Source organism: Euleptes europaea, chromosome 5 (assembly GCF_029931775.1).
Source record: "Euleptes europaea isolate rEulEur1 chromosome 5, rEulEur1.hap1, whole genome shotgun sequence".
Taxonomy (NCBI): Eukaryota; Metazoa; Chordata; class Lepidosauria; order Squamata; family Sphaerodactylidae; genus Euleptes; species Euleptes europaea.
Window position 1 is genome coordinate 72,414,278 of NC_079316.1, and position 16,128 is coordinate 72,430,405.

Sequence of the window (16,128 nt, forward strand, 5' to 3'; positions counted from 1 at the left end):
GTGCAGCCAGCTCTGTTGGAAGAGATCCTGATAAACCCATCTCTCTTCCACTGGCACAGCTAGACTGCATGATTCAGTGAATGACTGAACCTTTCCTCAGAGATATCTATTGTAACCTGCTCTTCGATGGGCTGCTTTTAGAAAGCACCCAGAATGATAACCGCTCCCATGTGTGGCTCTCCGGATGTTAGCAGGGGCAGGATATGAGGATGATGTTATGGTTACCCTATAACATTTTTATGGGCTGCTAGCCTTTTTCTGGTCCCAATGAAAAGAACTGGGTTTTATTTTTAAAGTCTTAAATGACTGCCTGCTTCCCTTCTGAAACTCCCTGCATATCAATCTCTTTAGAAGAGGGCAGAGGGCAACCAAGATGATTAAAGGGTTGGAGCCCCGTTTCTGTGAGGAAGGGCTGAAGAGTCTGGGATCTTTCAGTCTAGAAAAAAAGATAAGGGAGGACAGGACAGAGGTTTATAAAATGACGTAAGGGGTGGCAAAAGTGGATCGAGAAAGGTTTCCCCCTCTCTCCCCCAATACTAGAATATAGGGTGAACCAGTGAAGTTGAAGGGCAGTAGATTAAGGGTAGACCAAAGGAAGTACTTCTTTTACTCAATGGCCATTTATGGCTGTTTCCTCGCTGTAACCTTGCTTACTTTGGGGCTTTGCCTTGATTATGCATATTTCCCCACCGTGAGAGGTCGCCTCCTCTCCCCTCGCATTTCCGTGCATTTCCAGATTTGTGTTTAGCCAGCATCCAGAAAACCTGGGCAAAACATGTGGAGTGATGGTCAGCAAATGCATGCATAATCAAGGCAAATTCCCGAAGTAGTTGGTGGGGTGACCGCAAGGAAACAGTCATGCATATATGGCCAATGATTGAGTAAACGGAAGAATTCACTGCCTGAGGAAGTAGTGATGGCCATGGGCATAAAAGGCTGTGACATCTGTAACCCTGTTAATCTCCAGGGTTGATTTGGCTGATCTGGCTGGCTAGGCATGTGTCCCTTTTCTTCCTCACCATGCATACTTCCATACGCTGCACACTCCATGGAAGAGAACGACCATCCCAGAAGAGCACCATGGTGCAGAGTGATAAACTGCAGTACTTCAGTCAAAGCTCTGTTCACAACATGAGTTTGATCCCAATGGAAGTTGGTTTCAGGTTGACTCAGCCTTCCATCTTTCCAAGGTTGGTAAAATGAGTACCTGGCTTGCTGGGGATAAAGTGTAGACGACTGGGGATCGCACTTGCAAACCACCCTGTAAACATCGTCTGCCTAGTAAATGTCGTGACATTACCTCATGGGTCAGTATTGACCCAGTGCTTGCACTTTTACCTTTATAGACATGATACATGAATGGATGGTGAGTTTGGAATGGCCCAACGCAAAAATCACAAGGATCCATGCTTTGGAACTACTTTTTTGCATCACTGTGGCACCATGAAATGGTTGTGTGATTTTTTGAGTTGCTGCCTATTGACGAAGATATTATCAACAATACGACGGCCGTCTTAAGTTGAAACGGCAGCCACTATATGATAAATATTCATGTGCCTTAAGCTCTTCTGTTTTTTAGTGTGCAAAGAGGCAGAACGCCAAGCTACTATTTAGCATTTGAAGTTTGTAGCTTTAGTTTAATTGATATAGAAATGTATATGTATTTATTGTACCGTAATAGCCATCATTTGATTAATTACTAATTAAGTGCTTCAACCTTTTCGTTCTGCAGTGTGTTATTTAGAAGAATGATAAATTAATAATTAGTATGTGAAACTAATAATTTAAGCTTAAAGTTGATGATGGGTGCATGTATGTATTATTGCATTGAAGCTTGGACACAGATTCCCCCCTTTCTTTTCCCGTTTTCTTTTTTCTGTATCCCAATATATAAAAATAAAAATTATATATAAAAAACACAATACGATGGCAGTCTAATTTTGTTTCAATGTAAAAAAATATGAATTTTTGAGCATCCATGTAAAAAACCCTGACATCCAACTTTTACCCAGTCTCTGCCCTCCCACTGGCAAGGGCTGGCACAAGGCATTTGGCCTCCCTTCCCCACAGTGGCGGCCCTACATGTTTGGGGCCCTGAAGCTTGTACTGTTATGGGGGCCCCTTCGCAACCAGCAACAATAGGGCGACATCCAACAAGGTCCAAAGGGCCTTGCTGCCCTTGCAAGGACCTCGAGGCTCAAATGGTGGGGAACAGGGTGGTGGAGTGAAGTCCTTGAAAATGGGCCATACAGTGATGAAATAAAACTACCGAACGAATAAGCCATGCACCAACAAAGGATATGACAATCCAGCTGTCAAAATGTAGGCTGTGAATAGATTCTGGCGAGTGCAGTGAGCCCTTACAGCTGGGGGTTCGAGAACTACAAGCCCCCGAGAAAATTTTGAAATTCGACCAATTACAAGGGACACTTTGAGGTCATATGAAATGGTATTCGAGCATATTCTAAAGTCAATATTGAGTATTTCAACCCATCGGCTTATGAGTCTATCACTTAAAAAACTCCATCGATTTGTTGAGAAATTCACTCATTAAAAAAAGTTGCTTCAGGGGGCCCCTCCTGGATTAGGGGCCCTGAAGCTTCAGCCTCATTAGTTTCACAGTAGATCCACCTATGCTTCCCCATCAATATCACCACAGGCAGAGGTAGGGTTGCCAACCTCCAGGTAATAGCAGAAGATCGCCTGCTATTACAACTAGGGTTGCCAGGTCCCTCTTCTCCACCGGTGGGGGGTTTTGGGGGCAGAGCCTGAGGAGGGTGGGGTTTGGTGAGGGACTTCAATGCCATAAAGCACAATTGCCAAAGCGGCCACTTTCTCCAGGTGAACTGATGTCTATCAGCTGGAGATCAGTTGCAATGGCAGGAGATCTCCAGCTAGTACCTGGAGGATGGCAACCCTAATTACAACTGATCTCCAGCCGATAGAGACCAGTTCACCTGGAGAAAAAGGCCGTTTTGGCAACTGGACTCTATGGCATTGAAGCCCCTCCCCTCCCCAAACCCCGCCCTGTTCAGGCTCCACCCCCAAATCCTCCTGCTGGTGGAGAAGAGGGACCTGGCAACCCTAGGCGGAAGGCCAGGCTCATCTTGGACCCAAGGAGAAAGGGTGTGGGAAGCGCCCGGCTCCTTTCTCGCCTCCGGCGCCTCATTGTAGCCCTAGGACCTGGACAGCGCTCGGCCAGTGTCGAGAGCAGCGGGCCTTCCCTGGTGGCTCCCGCCTCCTCCCCCGGGCCCCAGCGCCACTGTGGGGGCCTGGAGAAGCCGGCCTCCCCCCCCCCAGCCCGTCGCGCGCAATGCCACTCTTGACTCGGGCGGTAAGAGGCGCGGGCATCGAAAGCGGCCAACTTTCCGCCGCCCAGCCTCGACTCCCAGGGGCCCTTTACGCACGGGAGGTTTCGCCTTGGGTTGGCCACTCTCTGGATGCACATTTTCCCCATCGGAATTCTCAAAACTCTGACTGGATAAAAAAGATGCTGGAATTGACTGAGATGGCGAAGCTTACAGCTTTGATAAACCACAATGGTAATGTACAATTTTGGGGGGAATGGGAGGTTTGGAGAACTTACTGTGAAAATCAATTTTCAATGGGACAATTTAAAGGATACTCTTTGATCTAATCCCTTATCTATACTTTGTATTCATTTTATATTAGGTACTGATTTAATAATGTTGGGTAGGATAAGAACAGGTTAATTACAATAATATTGGGATTAGCTCCATTAGCAAAAGTTTATACAATTTATTTTTAGATGGGAGAGGGAGAGGGGGAAGTCATTTTATTGGTAAATTATGATATTATTTGTTTTTTTATTATTACTATTATTTTTAGTATTGGATATTGTTTCTATGTTGATATGTTAAATGAAGAAAATAAAAAATTATTTAAAAAAAAATTCTCAAAACTCTGACTGGATAAAAAAAATGCTGGAATTGACTGAGATGGCAAAGCTTACAGCTTTGATAAACCACAATGATAATGTACAATTTTGGGGGGAATGGGAGGTTTGGAGAACTTACTGTGAAAATCAATTTTCAATGGGACCATTTAAAGGATACTCTTTGATCTAATCCCTTATCTATACTTTGTATTCATTTTATATTAGGTACTGATTTAATAATGTTGGGTAGGATAAGAACAGGTTAATTACAATAATATTAGCAAAAGTTTATACAATTTATTTTTAGATGGGAGAGGGAGAGGGGGAAGTCATTTTATTGTTAAATTAGTGATATTATTTGTTTTTTTATTATTACTATTATTTTTAGTATTGGATATTGTTTCTATGTTAATAGGTTAAATGAAGAAAATAAAAAAATATATTTTTTTAAAAAACAACCGAATTCTCAAAACTCTGCCCGGGGGGGTGGGGTGGGCTTACTGTTGAGTTTAGAGAATTTGAATCTGGGCAAACGGGCATCCCGAGAGCGGCCAACCGTCGCGCGTCAACGGCCCCAACTCCCTGGGCTTCCTCTCGGGAACAGAGCGGCGGGGAGGGCCTCCGCGGCCCTAGCTCCGCCCGCACCACATGACTCCTCCGCGGCACGGCAAACTTACTTTTCCCTCCTCCTCCTCCTCGTCCCGGAGCGGCCGCTACCCAGGCTGGAAAATGGCGGCTCCTTAGGCCGGTCGCGGCGCGCATCCCTGTGTTTTGTTTGGTTTTTGTTTTCTCCTGACCCGTCGCCCGGCAGGCGCGGCCTCCCCTGCGCCATGACGCGCTGGGTGCCCACCAAGCGGGAAGAGAAATACGGCGTGGGTGAGCGAGCCTCCCTCTTCTCCCCCACCCTCGGTCGGCTTCCCCCGGGGGGGGGGGCGGAATCCCGCTTGTTGCGCTTCGCTGTGGAACTTCCGAGGCGGCTGGTTCGGAGCTGCAAAAACTTTCCCCGGTTCGACGTCCCCTTTAAGGCTGGACGAAGCGCCTCCTGGTTGCCGTTCTTGTCTCTCCCCAGCCCCCCCCCCCCGAAACCGGCTCGCTTTGGGGTTCTTGGCTGCCCAACACAGGCCGAGTCTGGCTTGTAAGGACTCTGCCGCCGTGGTCGTGGAGGAGGAAGAGGATTGGCCGGGCGGGTTCGGGAAAGGCCCGCGAGGCAGCAGGGCGGGGTGCGGGAGCGGCTGTCCGGCTCACGTTGGAAGGCGCGTTTCCTTTTGGGTCATTTTATGCACGGGAAGTTTTTTTGCCTTGGGTTTGCCGCTCTCTAGGTGCGCGTTTCCCCCTCCCAAATTCCCAAAACCTCAACAGTGAGCCCCCTTCCATGAAGATAATTCACAGTGGGTAGCCGTGTTTGTCTGCAGTAGTAGAAAAGAGCAAGGCCGTTTCTTCATGGGAGGTTTTGCATTGGAGTTGTCCTCTCTCGATGCACATTTTCCCCATCTGAATTCTCAAAAGTCTGCATGGCGGCTTATTGTTGAGTTTTGAAAATATGGATGGGGAAAAAGTGCATCTAAAGAGTGGCAACTCCAATACAAAACCTTCCATGAATAAATGGCCCAAGAGTCCAGTAGCACCTTAAAAGACTAACAAAAAATATTTTCTGGCAGGGTATGAGCTTTCTGAAGAAGTGAGCTGTGGCTCACGAAAGCTCATACCCTGCCAGAAAATACTTTTGTTAATCTTTAAGGTGCTACTGGACTCTTGCTCTTTTCTACTACAGTAAGCCCCCTTGTGGGTTTTCTTATCTATCGTAAGTTTTCTTATCTATCATCAGAAAACTAGATAATATAATCAGTTATACGAAAATGTAAATATATATTTGATCAATGAGAATGCCTGGCAATGATAGTTTGAAAGTGTAAAATGCTTTTGAGTTTATTAGACCAAAAAAATGTGTTTGTCTGCGTCAGACGGATTGCCCTTATCCCCTTCCCTTTTTCCCTTTTTGTACCCCGTATTTAAACAAAAATAAAAAATATTATTAAAAAAAACAACAACAGTAAGCCCCCTATGCAGAGTTTTGAGATTGCGGATGAGGAAAATGGGTTTCTAGAGAGCAGCAAATCCAAGGCGAAACCTCTCATGCATAAATGGACGCTGGTGTTTTCCTGCCCCTTGGCTGCCTCCTCCCGCTGCCCAGTGCCTTCCTCTCCCGCCCCCACCCCATCTGGAGCTGGGAGGCCCGCTGCCAGTTTGACGCCTTCCTGTTCTCCTTCATTTCTGGGCCCGGCCCCTGTGCGCGATTCGTATTCTTGTTAGGGCTTTCAGTGTTTTTAGACTGCATCTTTTCCTCTCCTGTATGGCAGTTCCATTGACTTAGGTCTCTTGTGCCCTATAAAAAGAATGCTGTTTGCATCTTGAAGGCAGCTTAGTTTTGACCTGGATAACCCAGACTACCTTGATTTAGGCCGTTTATGCATGGAAGGTTTTGCCTTGGATTTGCCACTCTCTAGATGCACATTTTCCCCATCCGAATTCTCAAAACTCTGCATGGGCGCTTATTTTTGAGTGCATCTATTGAGCGGCAAATGTGCATCTATTGAGCGGCAAATCCAAGGCAAAACCTCCCGTGCACAAATGGCCTGCACAAATGGCGGTAGTCACATCTCCAAAGCTAGGCAGGATTGGTCCTGCTTAGTATTTGTATGGAAGACCACCAAGGAATTCCAGGGTCGCTTTGCAGACTCTCCTGCCTTGAAAACCCTAAAAGGTTGTCACAAGTTGGTGATGCAAGACTCAACTATCCTGAAAACACTGGTGTATCCCATAGTTTTAGATAGTGTATCTTTTAATTCTATCTTGTAATTTATATGAATATTTTAACGGCTTTGCCGTATTAATAATAAATCTGAATCTATCCCATGGTCAGTTTTTCTTCTTCTTTAAACCCATTTGGATTGATGTTGTCAAAACGGTATCTTAGTGCTAGGCTTGAGAAGATTTAGCTGCAGACGGTCCATATAAGTTAATTAGGTTAAGACTTCTTGTTCTGATGTTGTCTGATTAATTGTATGGATTTTAATCCATTTAAATCTGTGTGGATTTGAATTTGGGGGAAAAGTTCTGTAGAAAATGAACATTGAATGATGTACGTGTGTGTTACAACAGGTAGCATCTTGGAAGAGGCAGAGAGGAGGAGAAAGTGGAATACCTCTTTGAAAAAAGAATTCCAGCTTGGTAGCTGTGTTAGTCTACTACAGCAAAAACAGCAAAGAGGCTTGTGGTACCTAAAAGACAAATGTGTTACTGTGGCTCAAGCTCACAAAAGCTTACATCACAATAAATTAACTAGTTTTCAAATTTGTCACAAGACTCTGTTCTTTTAGGAAGCTGCCTGCTTCCTGTGGATTTGTATTTACATCAAAAGTAATTTTTTAAATAAAAAAGGTGCTGCCTGATTAAAATGGTTGAGCCAGATTAATTGAGCCAGAGATTTTGAATAGATTAACTAAATCTTGCAGATTTAATTAGGGGTGATGGTTGCAAATTGTCCCCCCCTGCCCTTCCTCCTAATAAAAGGTAACTTTGTTTCTTACTGTTGTCAAAAGAGCTAAAATATCAGGATCCTTATTAGCATAGAAGCAGAAATTAAGTTATACTTAAACTCTTTTTGGGGAGGGAGGTAGAGTGGAAAGGAAAGATGACATCTTTGGCTGGTTGTGTTCGTATTGAGACCAAAGGAGCAGGCATGCAGATATCTACTTGCCCAGCAGTGTGGGCTTATCATATTGAAGTGTGATAAAACCTTTGACTTTACCCATCCAGGAACATATTTTATGTACTGTACTGTCCCTGGTGCCCAATTCTGTGTGAGAAATGTGGTATAAGTAGGCCATGCTGGATCAGACCAAGGTCCACCAAGCCCAGCAGTCTGTTCACACAGTGGCCAACCAGGTGCCTCTAGGAAGCCCACAAACGACGACTGCAGAAGCGTTGTCCTGCCTGTGCTGCACATCACCTAATGTAATAGGCATGCTCCTCTGATCCTGGAGAGAACAGGTATGCATCATGACTAGTATCCATTTTTACTAGAAGCCATGAATAGCCCTCTCCTCCATGAACATGTCCACTGCCCTCTTAAACCTTTCCAAGTTGGCAGCCATCACCACATCCTGGGCAGGGAGTTCCACGATTTAACTGTGCGTTGTGTGAAGAAATCCTTTTATGTCTTTTGATTCTGTCACCCTCCATCTTCAGCAGATGACCCCCCATTCTAGTATTATGAGAGAGGGAAACATATCATGCATAATTTTATAGACCTCTATCATGTCTCTTCTTAACCGCCTTCTTTCCAAGCTAAAAAGCCCTAAGTGTTTTAACTGTTCCTCATAGGGCAGTTGCTCTAGTCCCCTGATTGCTCTTTTATGTCTGTTCTCTCAGGTGCAGTGGGCCTTTTGGCAAAAGAAAAAAAAAAGGTTTTAATTGTAACCATTATCTAGTATTGCTCATTGTGACCTGTGGAACATAGTAGCTACCAGCTGAAAGTGTAGTGTTAGCCAGGAAGCCTTCAGTTCCAATCTTGTTTTAGCCATGAATTTATTATGAAGCCTTGGGTCACCAGCTGTTTTCACAGCTTTTGCCTCTCAGCTGCAGAATGGGAATATTAGTACTTATCTGGGTTAGGAGGTCTAGGAACATAGAGTCATAGAATCACAGAGTTGGAAGGTACCTCCAAGGTCATCTAGTCCAACCCCCTGCACAATGTAGGAAATTCACAACTACCTCCCCCGCCCCACAACCCAGCGACCCCTATTCCACGCCCAGAAGACGGCAAAAAGGAAAAAAAAACCCTCCAGGCTCCCTGGCCAATCAGGCAGAACGCACAAAGTCCTCCGTAAGAATTAACCCTGGGGGTCATTACTGACCCCAAATACCAGTCCTGCACATTCATAATCAGTCTACTTGTGTTCTTAAATAAATGAAAAGCACCCAATGGTAGTCTGTCAGTTTCAGCTGAGGTACCACAGGGGTTAGCGAGAGATGAGCACTTAGAAAAAAGCAGCTTCATTCAACACAAATATGGTAACATTTAAAAGTTACCTACCTCACTGCTGATTTATGAATCGGATATTGCTATTTATGCTGACAGCCTGACATTATCAATATATTTTATTTTCTGCTGTTCTCTGTCCTGGTTGCAGGATAAGGAATTATGCTATTTAGGAACTATAAGAAGGATGGCATGCCACTGTGCAAAGGGATTGAATACGCTGCTATGCAGTTGAAGGAAGATGTCTCTGTAATCCATACCGTTGGAACATTTTCTTGTCCCTGACTTGGATTTGCCCTCCTTCACTTGGCAGTTTCTTTGCCACCTGTATTATCTTCTGGATTGCAGATCTTTTATGGTTTCTGCTTTCAGGAGCTTCACTTGATGCTCTTGATTGCGGGTATTTTCTGGTTTTGTGTATTATGGGGTTTAGCTGATCTAGATGTGGTCTTTTATCAAGGTCAAAAGGTTGATGGCTTACTTCATGTGGAGACATCACTTCCATGGCTTGGTTATAGAAAAGATATGCTGAAGTTTTGTTGTTGTTACTATTACAAGCAATATTTTTAGTAATTCACACTATTACAGATGAAATGTGTTACAGTGTTTTCCCCTCCCCCTTTTCATGGTAAACCATTGTTGATGAATGGAAGAATCCTGAAGTGTTTCTATGTATGTTGTTAAGGAAGTGGATTTTAAGTAGTTGGAGGATGTTCATGAAACTATTTGGTCAACTGAAAAAAGGCAGAGTTGAGTCAAGAGACTTTCACGGGTGGTTTGCCATTGCCTGCCCCCACATCACAACCCTGGTTTTCCCTGGAGATCTCCCATCCAAATACTTCCTTGGGTCGATCCTCCTTAGCTTCTTAGATCTGATGAGATCAGACTAGCCTGGGCTATCCAGGTCAGGGCAATAATTAAAATAATACACATTAAAACAAAAAATAAAATAAGCCCCAAATATTGAGCTCCTCTCCAGATATCTGCTGTTCATAGCCTTTCAAAAGTTTGGGCAAACAAACACCCCCTAAAGCTCTCCAATGAGGGGGCACTTCTGGACTCTTCAGGGAACCCATCCCACATGGAGCCATGATGGAAAAGGCCTGGACTCTGGTCGGTGCCAGGCATGACACTCAAAGTGTGGGAGCCTTAAAACAGTATATGGTGCATAGGAACATATGGAAAGAGATGGTCCTTCAGGTACATGGGCCCCAGCTGTGAAGGACTTTAAAGATCATAACCAGCACCTTGGTCTGAACTTGGAAACAAACTGGCAGCCAGTGTAGTTTTTTTCTGGAATGGACAGCACATCCTCCCATCCATTAGTCCCCGACAGTAGTTGGGACTGCCGTATTCTGGACCAACTGCAGTTTCCAGGTTGTCTTCAAGGTCAGCCCAATGTAGAGCACGTTACTATAATCCATCTGTGAGACCTTCAGTCGGCGTGGCCAGATCAACTGAGTCTTAAGAAAGGAGAGTGTTGGCGAACCAGGTGCAGCTGATAGAAGGCACAATGTCACTGTCCTAACCAGTTTTTCAAACAGCAGCACTGGGTCCATGAACACCTCCAAGCCTGCTCTGAAAAAGCCAACTAATGAAGCTATCTTAAATTCCACAGATATTAATTGCAGCCTTGTTCACTTGATACAAATGTCTTCCTGGACAGTTCTGGACTGGGCAAGACCATCCTGTTCTGGTGTCTGTTAGTTGCCATACTTTTTATAATATGGGGAGGGGCTGTGGCTCAGTGGTAGAGCATCTGCTTGGCATACAGAAGTTCCCAGGTTCAGTCCCCGGCATCTCCAGTTAAAGGGACTAGGTAAGTAGGTGGATGTGAAAAAACCCCTGCCTGAGACCCTGGAGAGCCGCTGCCACTTTGTGTAGACAATATTGAATTTGATAGACCAAGGGGCTGATTCAGTATACGGCAGCATCATGTGTTCATGTGTACTTTATACTTCAACTTGCGTGAAGTATTTTGTACATTACATTTCATATATCTGGTTGCTTCCCATCCTGGGGCTGCAACAACACAGGTGGCTCTGTGTTTACTATGTTGTAGAGGTTAGCTGTTCCTAGTCTTATTCAAGTCTAGTAGTACCTTAGAGCCCTGACCTGGATGGCTCAGGCTAGCCTGATCTTGTCAGATCTCAGAAGCTAAGCAGGGTCAGCCCTGGTTAGTATTTGGATGGGAGACCACCAAGGGTTGCTGTGCAGAGGAAGGCACTGGCAAACCACCTGTTAGTCTTTTGCCATGAAAACCCCCCAAAAGGGGTCGCCATAAGTCGGCTGCGACTTGACGGCACTTCTCACACACACACACACACACACACACACACACACACACACACACACACATTACCTTAGAGGCCACCAGTATTTTGGGGGTATGAATTTTTGAGAGTCAAAGCTCCAGGGAGGAGCTTAGGTGCTACTAGGCTTGAATCGAAGTAAAAAGTGCATCTCTATGTTGAAAGCCTGATATATTCGGCCAATATATTCTGGAAAAAAGTTCAGTTTCAAATGGAATGGTCACTAAGGACTGTCAGCATAGTGTAGTAGTTAAAGAGCAGTGGACTCTAATCTGGAGAACCGGGTTTGATTGCCCTCTCCTCCACATGAGTGGTGGACTCTAATCTGGTGAACCTGGTTGGTTTCCCCACTCCTCCACATGGGTGACCTTGGGCTAGTCACAGTTTTAGAGCTCTTTCAGCCTCAACTACCTCACAAGTTGTCTGTTGTGGGAAGAGGAAGGGAAGGAGCAAACCAGTTTGATCCTTCTTAAAGTAAAGAATTTCTCTTAAATTAGAGAGGTAGAGAAAATCAGCATACAAAAATCAACTCTTCTTTGGTGGAAGTTTTAGATGCTGAAGGATGGGACAGCACTCTACGGGCACTTCTCTTTTTATATGATAAATAAGGAAAATGTGGATTAGCTTGCCTTTTGATGTGGGACCGTTAGAGTAATAATTAGTGTCAAATAGTTGTAGTCAACCTAGATAAGCTGCCTGCTGTATCGTGTACAAGGATATGTCCAAATCCTTCTTTTTGTTTCATTAGAATGGAATGAACTAAACAGTCTGACAAGAAGTCAATGTAATCCGCTAATTTACATGCAAATGGCAACACTGTAGAATCCCATTGTTGTGTAATATATTTTGATACTGACTAGACTATAAGGTGAAATGTTTTTTCCTAGACTGTGAAGGCTTAATGATTGGGTATGTTAAGAGAGGATTTCTCTACTGCCCCTTCCCCCCATCTGTTAAGGTCTTCCTGGCATCACAGTATCATCATCAAGTCTTTATTGCATTAGCCCCCCCCCCCCAAAAAAAGCCATAGCAATAATACAGAATAAGGTCAAAATTCCATAAATAAAAATAATAAAAAATTAAAATTTAGACATTTTCCAGAATATTAAAATACAAATACAAATTCATCATTAAAATGTATCTAGTAATAGGAGAGAAAGACCATATATTCCAGAGACAAATATGACAGTATTCTCAGGTTAGATTGACTGGTGAAACTAAAGATATTTTCACAAGGAATCCTTGAAGGCTAGCTACTGGGCAGCAGCAGTAGTGGAAGGTGACATTGGCGGAGGATCTTTTGTAGACAACGGCATTGCCACTACAGCTAATCCTGGTTAGTACTGCGCAGAAGAAGGCACTGGTAAACCACTTCTGACCAACCTTTACCTTGAAAACCCTATGATGAGACAAAATTGAAATTGTTGAAGACTTTCTATTTCTTGGTTCCATCATCACCCAAAAGGGAGACTGCAGCCAAGAAATCAGGAGGAGATTGAGACTGGGAAGGGCAGCCATGAAGGAGCTAGAAAAGATTCTTAAGTGTAACGATGTGTCATTGGCAACCAAGATCCGGTTAATTCATGCCATTGTATTCCCTATTACTATGTATGGGTGTGAGAGCTGGACAATGAAGAAAGCTGATAGGAAGAAAGTAGATTCCTTTGAAATGTGTTGGAGGAGAGTGTTACGGATACCCTGGACCGCCAAAAAAACCCAAATGAAGCCTGAACTGACTCTAGAAGCTAAAATGACTAAACTGAGGCTGTCGTACTTTGGACAGATAAGTCAAGAGTCACTGGAAAAGACAACCATGCTGGGAAAAGTTGAAGGCAGCAGGAAAAGAGGAAGAACAAGAGATGGATTGACTCTATAAAGGAAGCTACGGCCCTCAATTTGCAAGATCTGAGCAAGGCTGTTAAGGATAGGACACTTTGGAGGACACTGATTCATAGGGTCGCCATAAGTTGGAAATGACTTGATGGCACTTAACAAACACACACAATTAGGAAATGAATTTGCTTTAAAAAGTCTATCTTTCATTTCCTGTATTCTCCGGGTTCACTGCGCTCTCTAAAGAGCTTATCTGTATCAGCAGGGCCATCGGAGTGCTGGGAGAGGATTTTGGACAGCTTTGTACCCCCCCAATCTTCTAGCAGAGCAGCAGTTGTATTTCTTCTGTTTTAAACTTCTATTATAGCCTTGAGAGCTACCTTGGGTTCTCATATTGGTAGAAATGTTGGTCATACATTTCTTTAAAATATCAGTGCCACACTTTTCTTTCTTAGATTCCAAGTAGCAGCAAAGACACAAAAAGAAACATAACAGTCCAGTAACACGATAAAAGCAATGCACAGGATATCATATCAGACATTTAATTTTAAATGTCATGTGGATGATTTGATTACTGGATGTTGAATCCAGAAGTTACTATATGATACTATACTGTATATCATGCTTTCCTTTCTTGCTTTCTTTCTGTGCTCTCCCCGAATACATTACAGCAGCGTTCTAGGCTTGCCCTACTCAGAAATATCTTTCGGTATGGTAATTGGGCCTGTGGTAAATGTCAGTGCATTCCTGAGAGGAATGCCTGCGCCGGGTTTAGGAGGCAATGTGTGCACTGTGTGTGTTATATGAAATTGTTTCTGGAGTCAGTATTCTTCCTTCTCCTGGCTGTTGTTGCTTCATGTCTCCGGCTCACATTCCCCTCCAGTTCCTCTTTGGAACTGGTTTCCACTGCCCTTGCTGCTACTGCTGCATACATCTCCTCACCTCAATAGGACTGAGAGTTAGCTGATTCTAAAACAGTTAGTGAATGTTTACTGTGGTTGCATTATTAATTCATCGTCAGTATGAGGGGGTGCTGCATCTTGCACAAGGTAAAATGAGGGTGCAACAATCCTTTCTTAACACAGTCCTCTTCTGCAACAAAACAAACTCACAAACCACACTTTCCCAAGTGCAAGACCATTTACACTTAAGGTCAATCACTACTGAATACATGCCAGAATGTTTAGTGTTTAATTATTCGGACGATTGTATTTTATGCATTTCTGTTGGAATCTTCTCTGAGAAATCCTTGCTGCAGAAGGCTGGTACAAAAATTAATCAAATATGTGAATTGGGTTGTATACTGCCTCTCAGTATATGACACAGTCTTCTGATATAAGATACTTCTCTGCTAGGAGAAGAGCTATTGCCAAGAGACTCCTTGTACTTGAGGAATATGCTGGTGATAGCTTGGCGGAGCTGTAGGCTATAACCTCCTTTTTATGTTTGAGAGCTGAAGGATGAGGCAGAAATTATCTAAATTAAATAAATAGGGGAACATATCCTTGAGTTTTAGGAGCCTGATGCAGAGGTCCCAACCCTTTTTGAGGCTATGGGCACATTTTGAATTCTGACACAGAGTGGTAGGAGCAGCCATAAAATAGCTGCTGCAGGTTGCGGGGCCCTGCACAAAATGGTTGCTGTAGCTTACCTTCAGACACATAGTGAAGATGTTTGTGCTGTGGTGGCCACTGCAACAAAAGCAACATTTTTTTGAAATTCTGTACAGTTTTCTCTGACCTGGATGGCCCAGGCTAGTCTGATTTGTTAGATCTCGGAAGCGAAGCAGAATTGGCCCTGGTTAGTATTTGGAGGGGAGACCACCAAGGAATTCCATGGTCACTATGCAGAGGAAGGCAATGGCAAACCACCTTTGTTAGTCTCTTGCCTTGAAAATCCTACAGCGTTGCTATAAATTGGCTGTGACTTGATGGTATTTTACATACTTACATACAGAAACAAATCTCCAATGGCCTGATGAGCAAGAGCCCCACCTGGCCCCACCCACTTTCTAAAAACACGTGGGGGCACCAGGAAATGTGTGAACAGATTCCATGGCACCCACGACCACGAGGTTGGGGACCCCTGAATTAGAATATGAAAGTTGAATAATTTGATATTGAAACTAGCTCAAATTGAGTCACTGTCACATTTTTAAAAAGGTTGTAGTAGAAATGGTGCCGTGTTTGTTCTTTAGTTTGCAATGTAATGAAAATTGTTTCTGCTGTCCAGTGGTCTTAGAAAGAAATAATTATACAAGCATTTTTATTGAACAGCTGTGAATGATGACCACATTCTGAAATATGGCATGTCTGTAATGAATTTCGAGAGTGTGGGAGTTGAAAATAGATGTATTTGTCGCTCAGGGGGGGGGGAGAGCAAAATCTGATGCTAAGTGAACATAGACATAATTTTCTTGCTATTCCCTGTTTAAATCAGGCTCTGAAAACAGATTTAGGACAAACATTTCTTATTCTTTTCTCAGTGGATTTTCCTTCAAGATTGATTGATATAGTCATTTTGATACATATTTTGCATGTCTTTATGTAGTAATAAAGATGTTGAATCATCTCTGTGTATGTTAGAAATCTTAACTTCTGAAAAGAAGGAACTTTTTTTGCAGGGCTGTGTAATTTTAAATTTGGATAACACAATTAAATACTTTTAAGTTTACATCAAACCCTTCTAAAGATGATGATCTAGCATTTTACTGAAGTTATATGTAGGAAAACATCAGTAGGTAGTCTAAAATGCAGCAATCTCAAAAGGCATCTTTCCTGAATGTCTGGTTTCTGTTTATAAGGGCTGTTTTTAAGTAATGAACTTTTGCAACTCAATCCTAGGATCATATTCTGGTATCAAGGAAGCAGCCGACACCCCATGGTCCTGCAGCCTTTGGTTGTCTCAGGTCTTCTAAAGCTGGGGTGTCAACATCCGGCCTGTGGGCCAGATCCGGCACCTTGAGAACTGTTACCTGCCCCGCGAACCAGTTGAGGCAGCCACACACACCCTCTCCCAATCTGGGCTGGTGAGCTCACTGCGGA

At 43.7% G+C, this 16,128-nt stretch overlaps 1 protein-coding gene across 2 annotated transcripts in view; it reads left to right on the forward strand.

Moving 5' to 3' along the window:
• Positions 1 to 4,721: 4,721 nt before the first annotated feature.
• DOCK1 (dedicator of cytokinesis 1) overlaps positions 4,722 to 16,128 on the forward strand; it is a 530,876-nt gene continuing 519,469 nt past the window's right edge. For both annotated transcript variants that reach the window (XM_056850272.1, XM_056850273.1), the window contains exon 1: positions 4,722 to 4,774. In XM_056850272.1, coding sequence (XP_056706250.1) covers positions 4,729 to 4,774 — 46 coding nt within the window. In that variant the 5' untranslated portion in view covers positions 4,722 to 4,728. The remainder of the gene's footprint in view (positions 4,775 to 16,128) is intronic.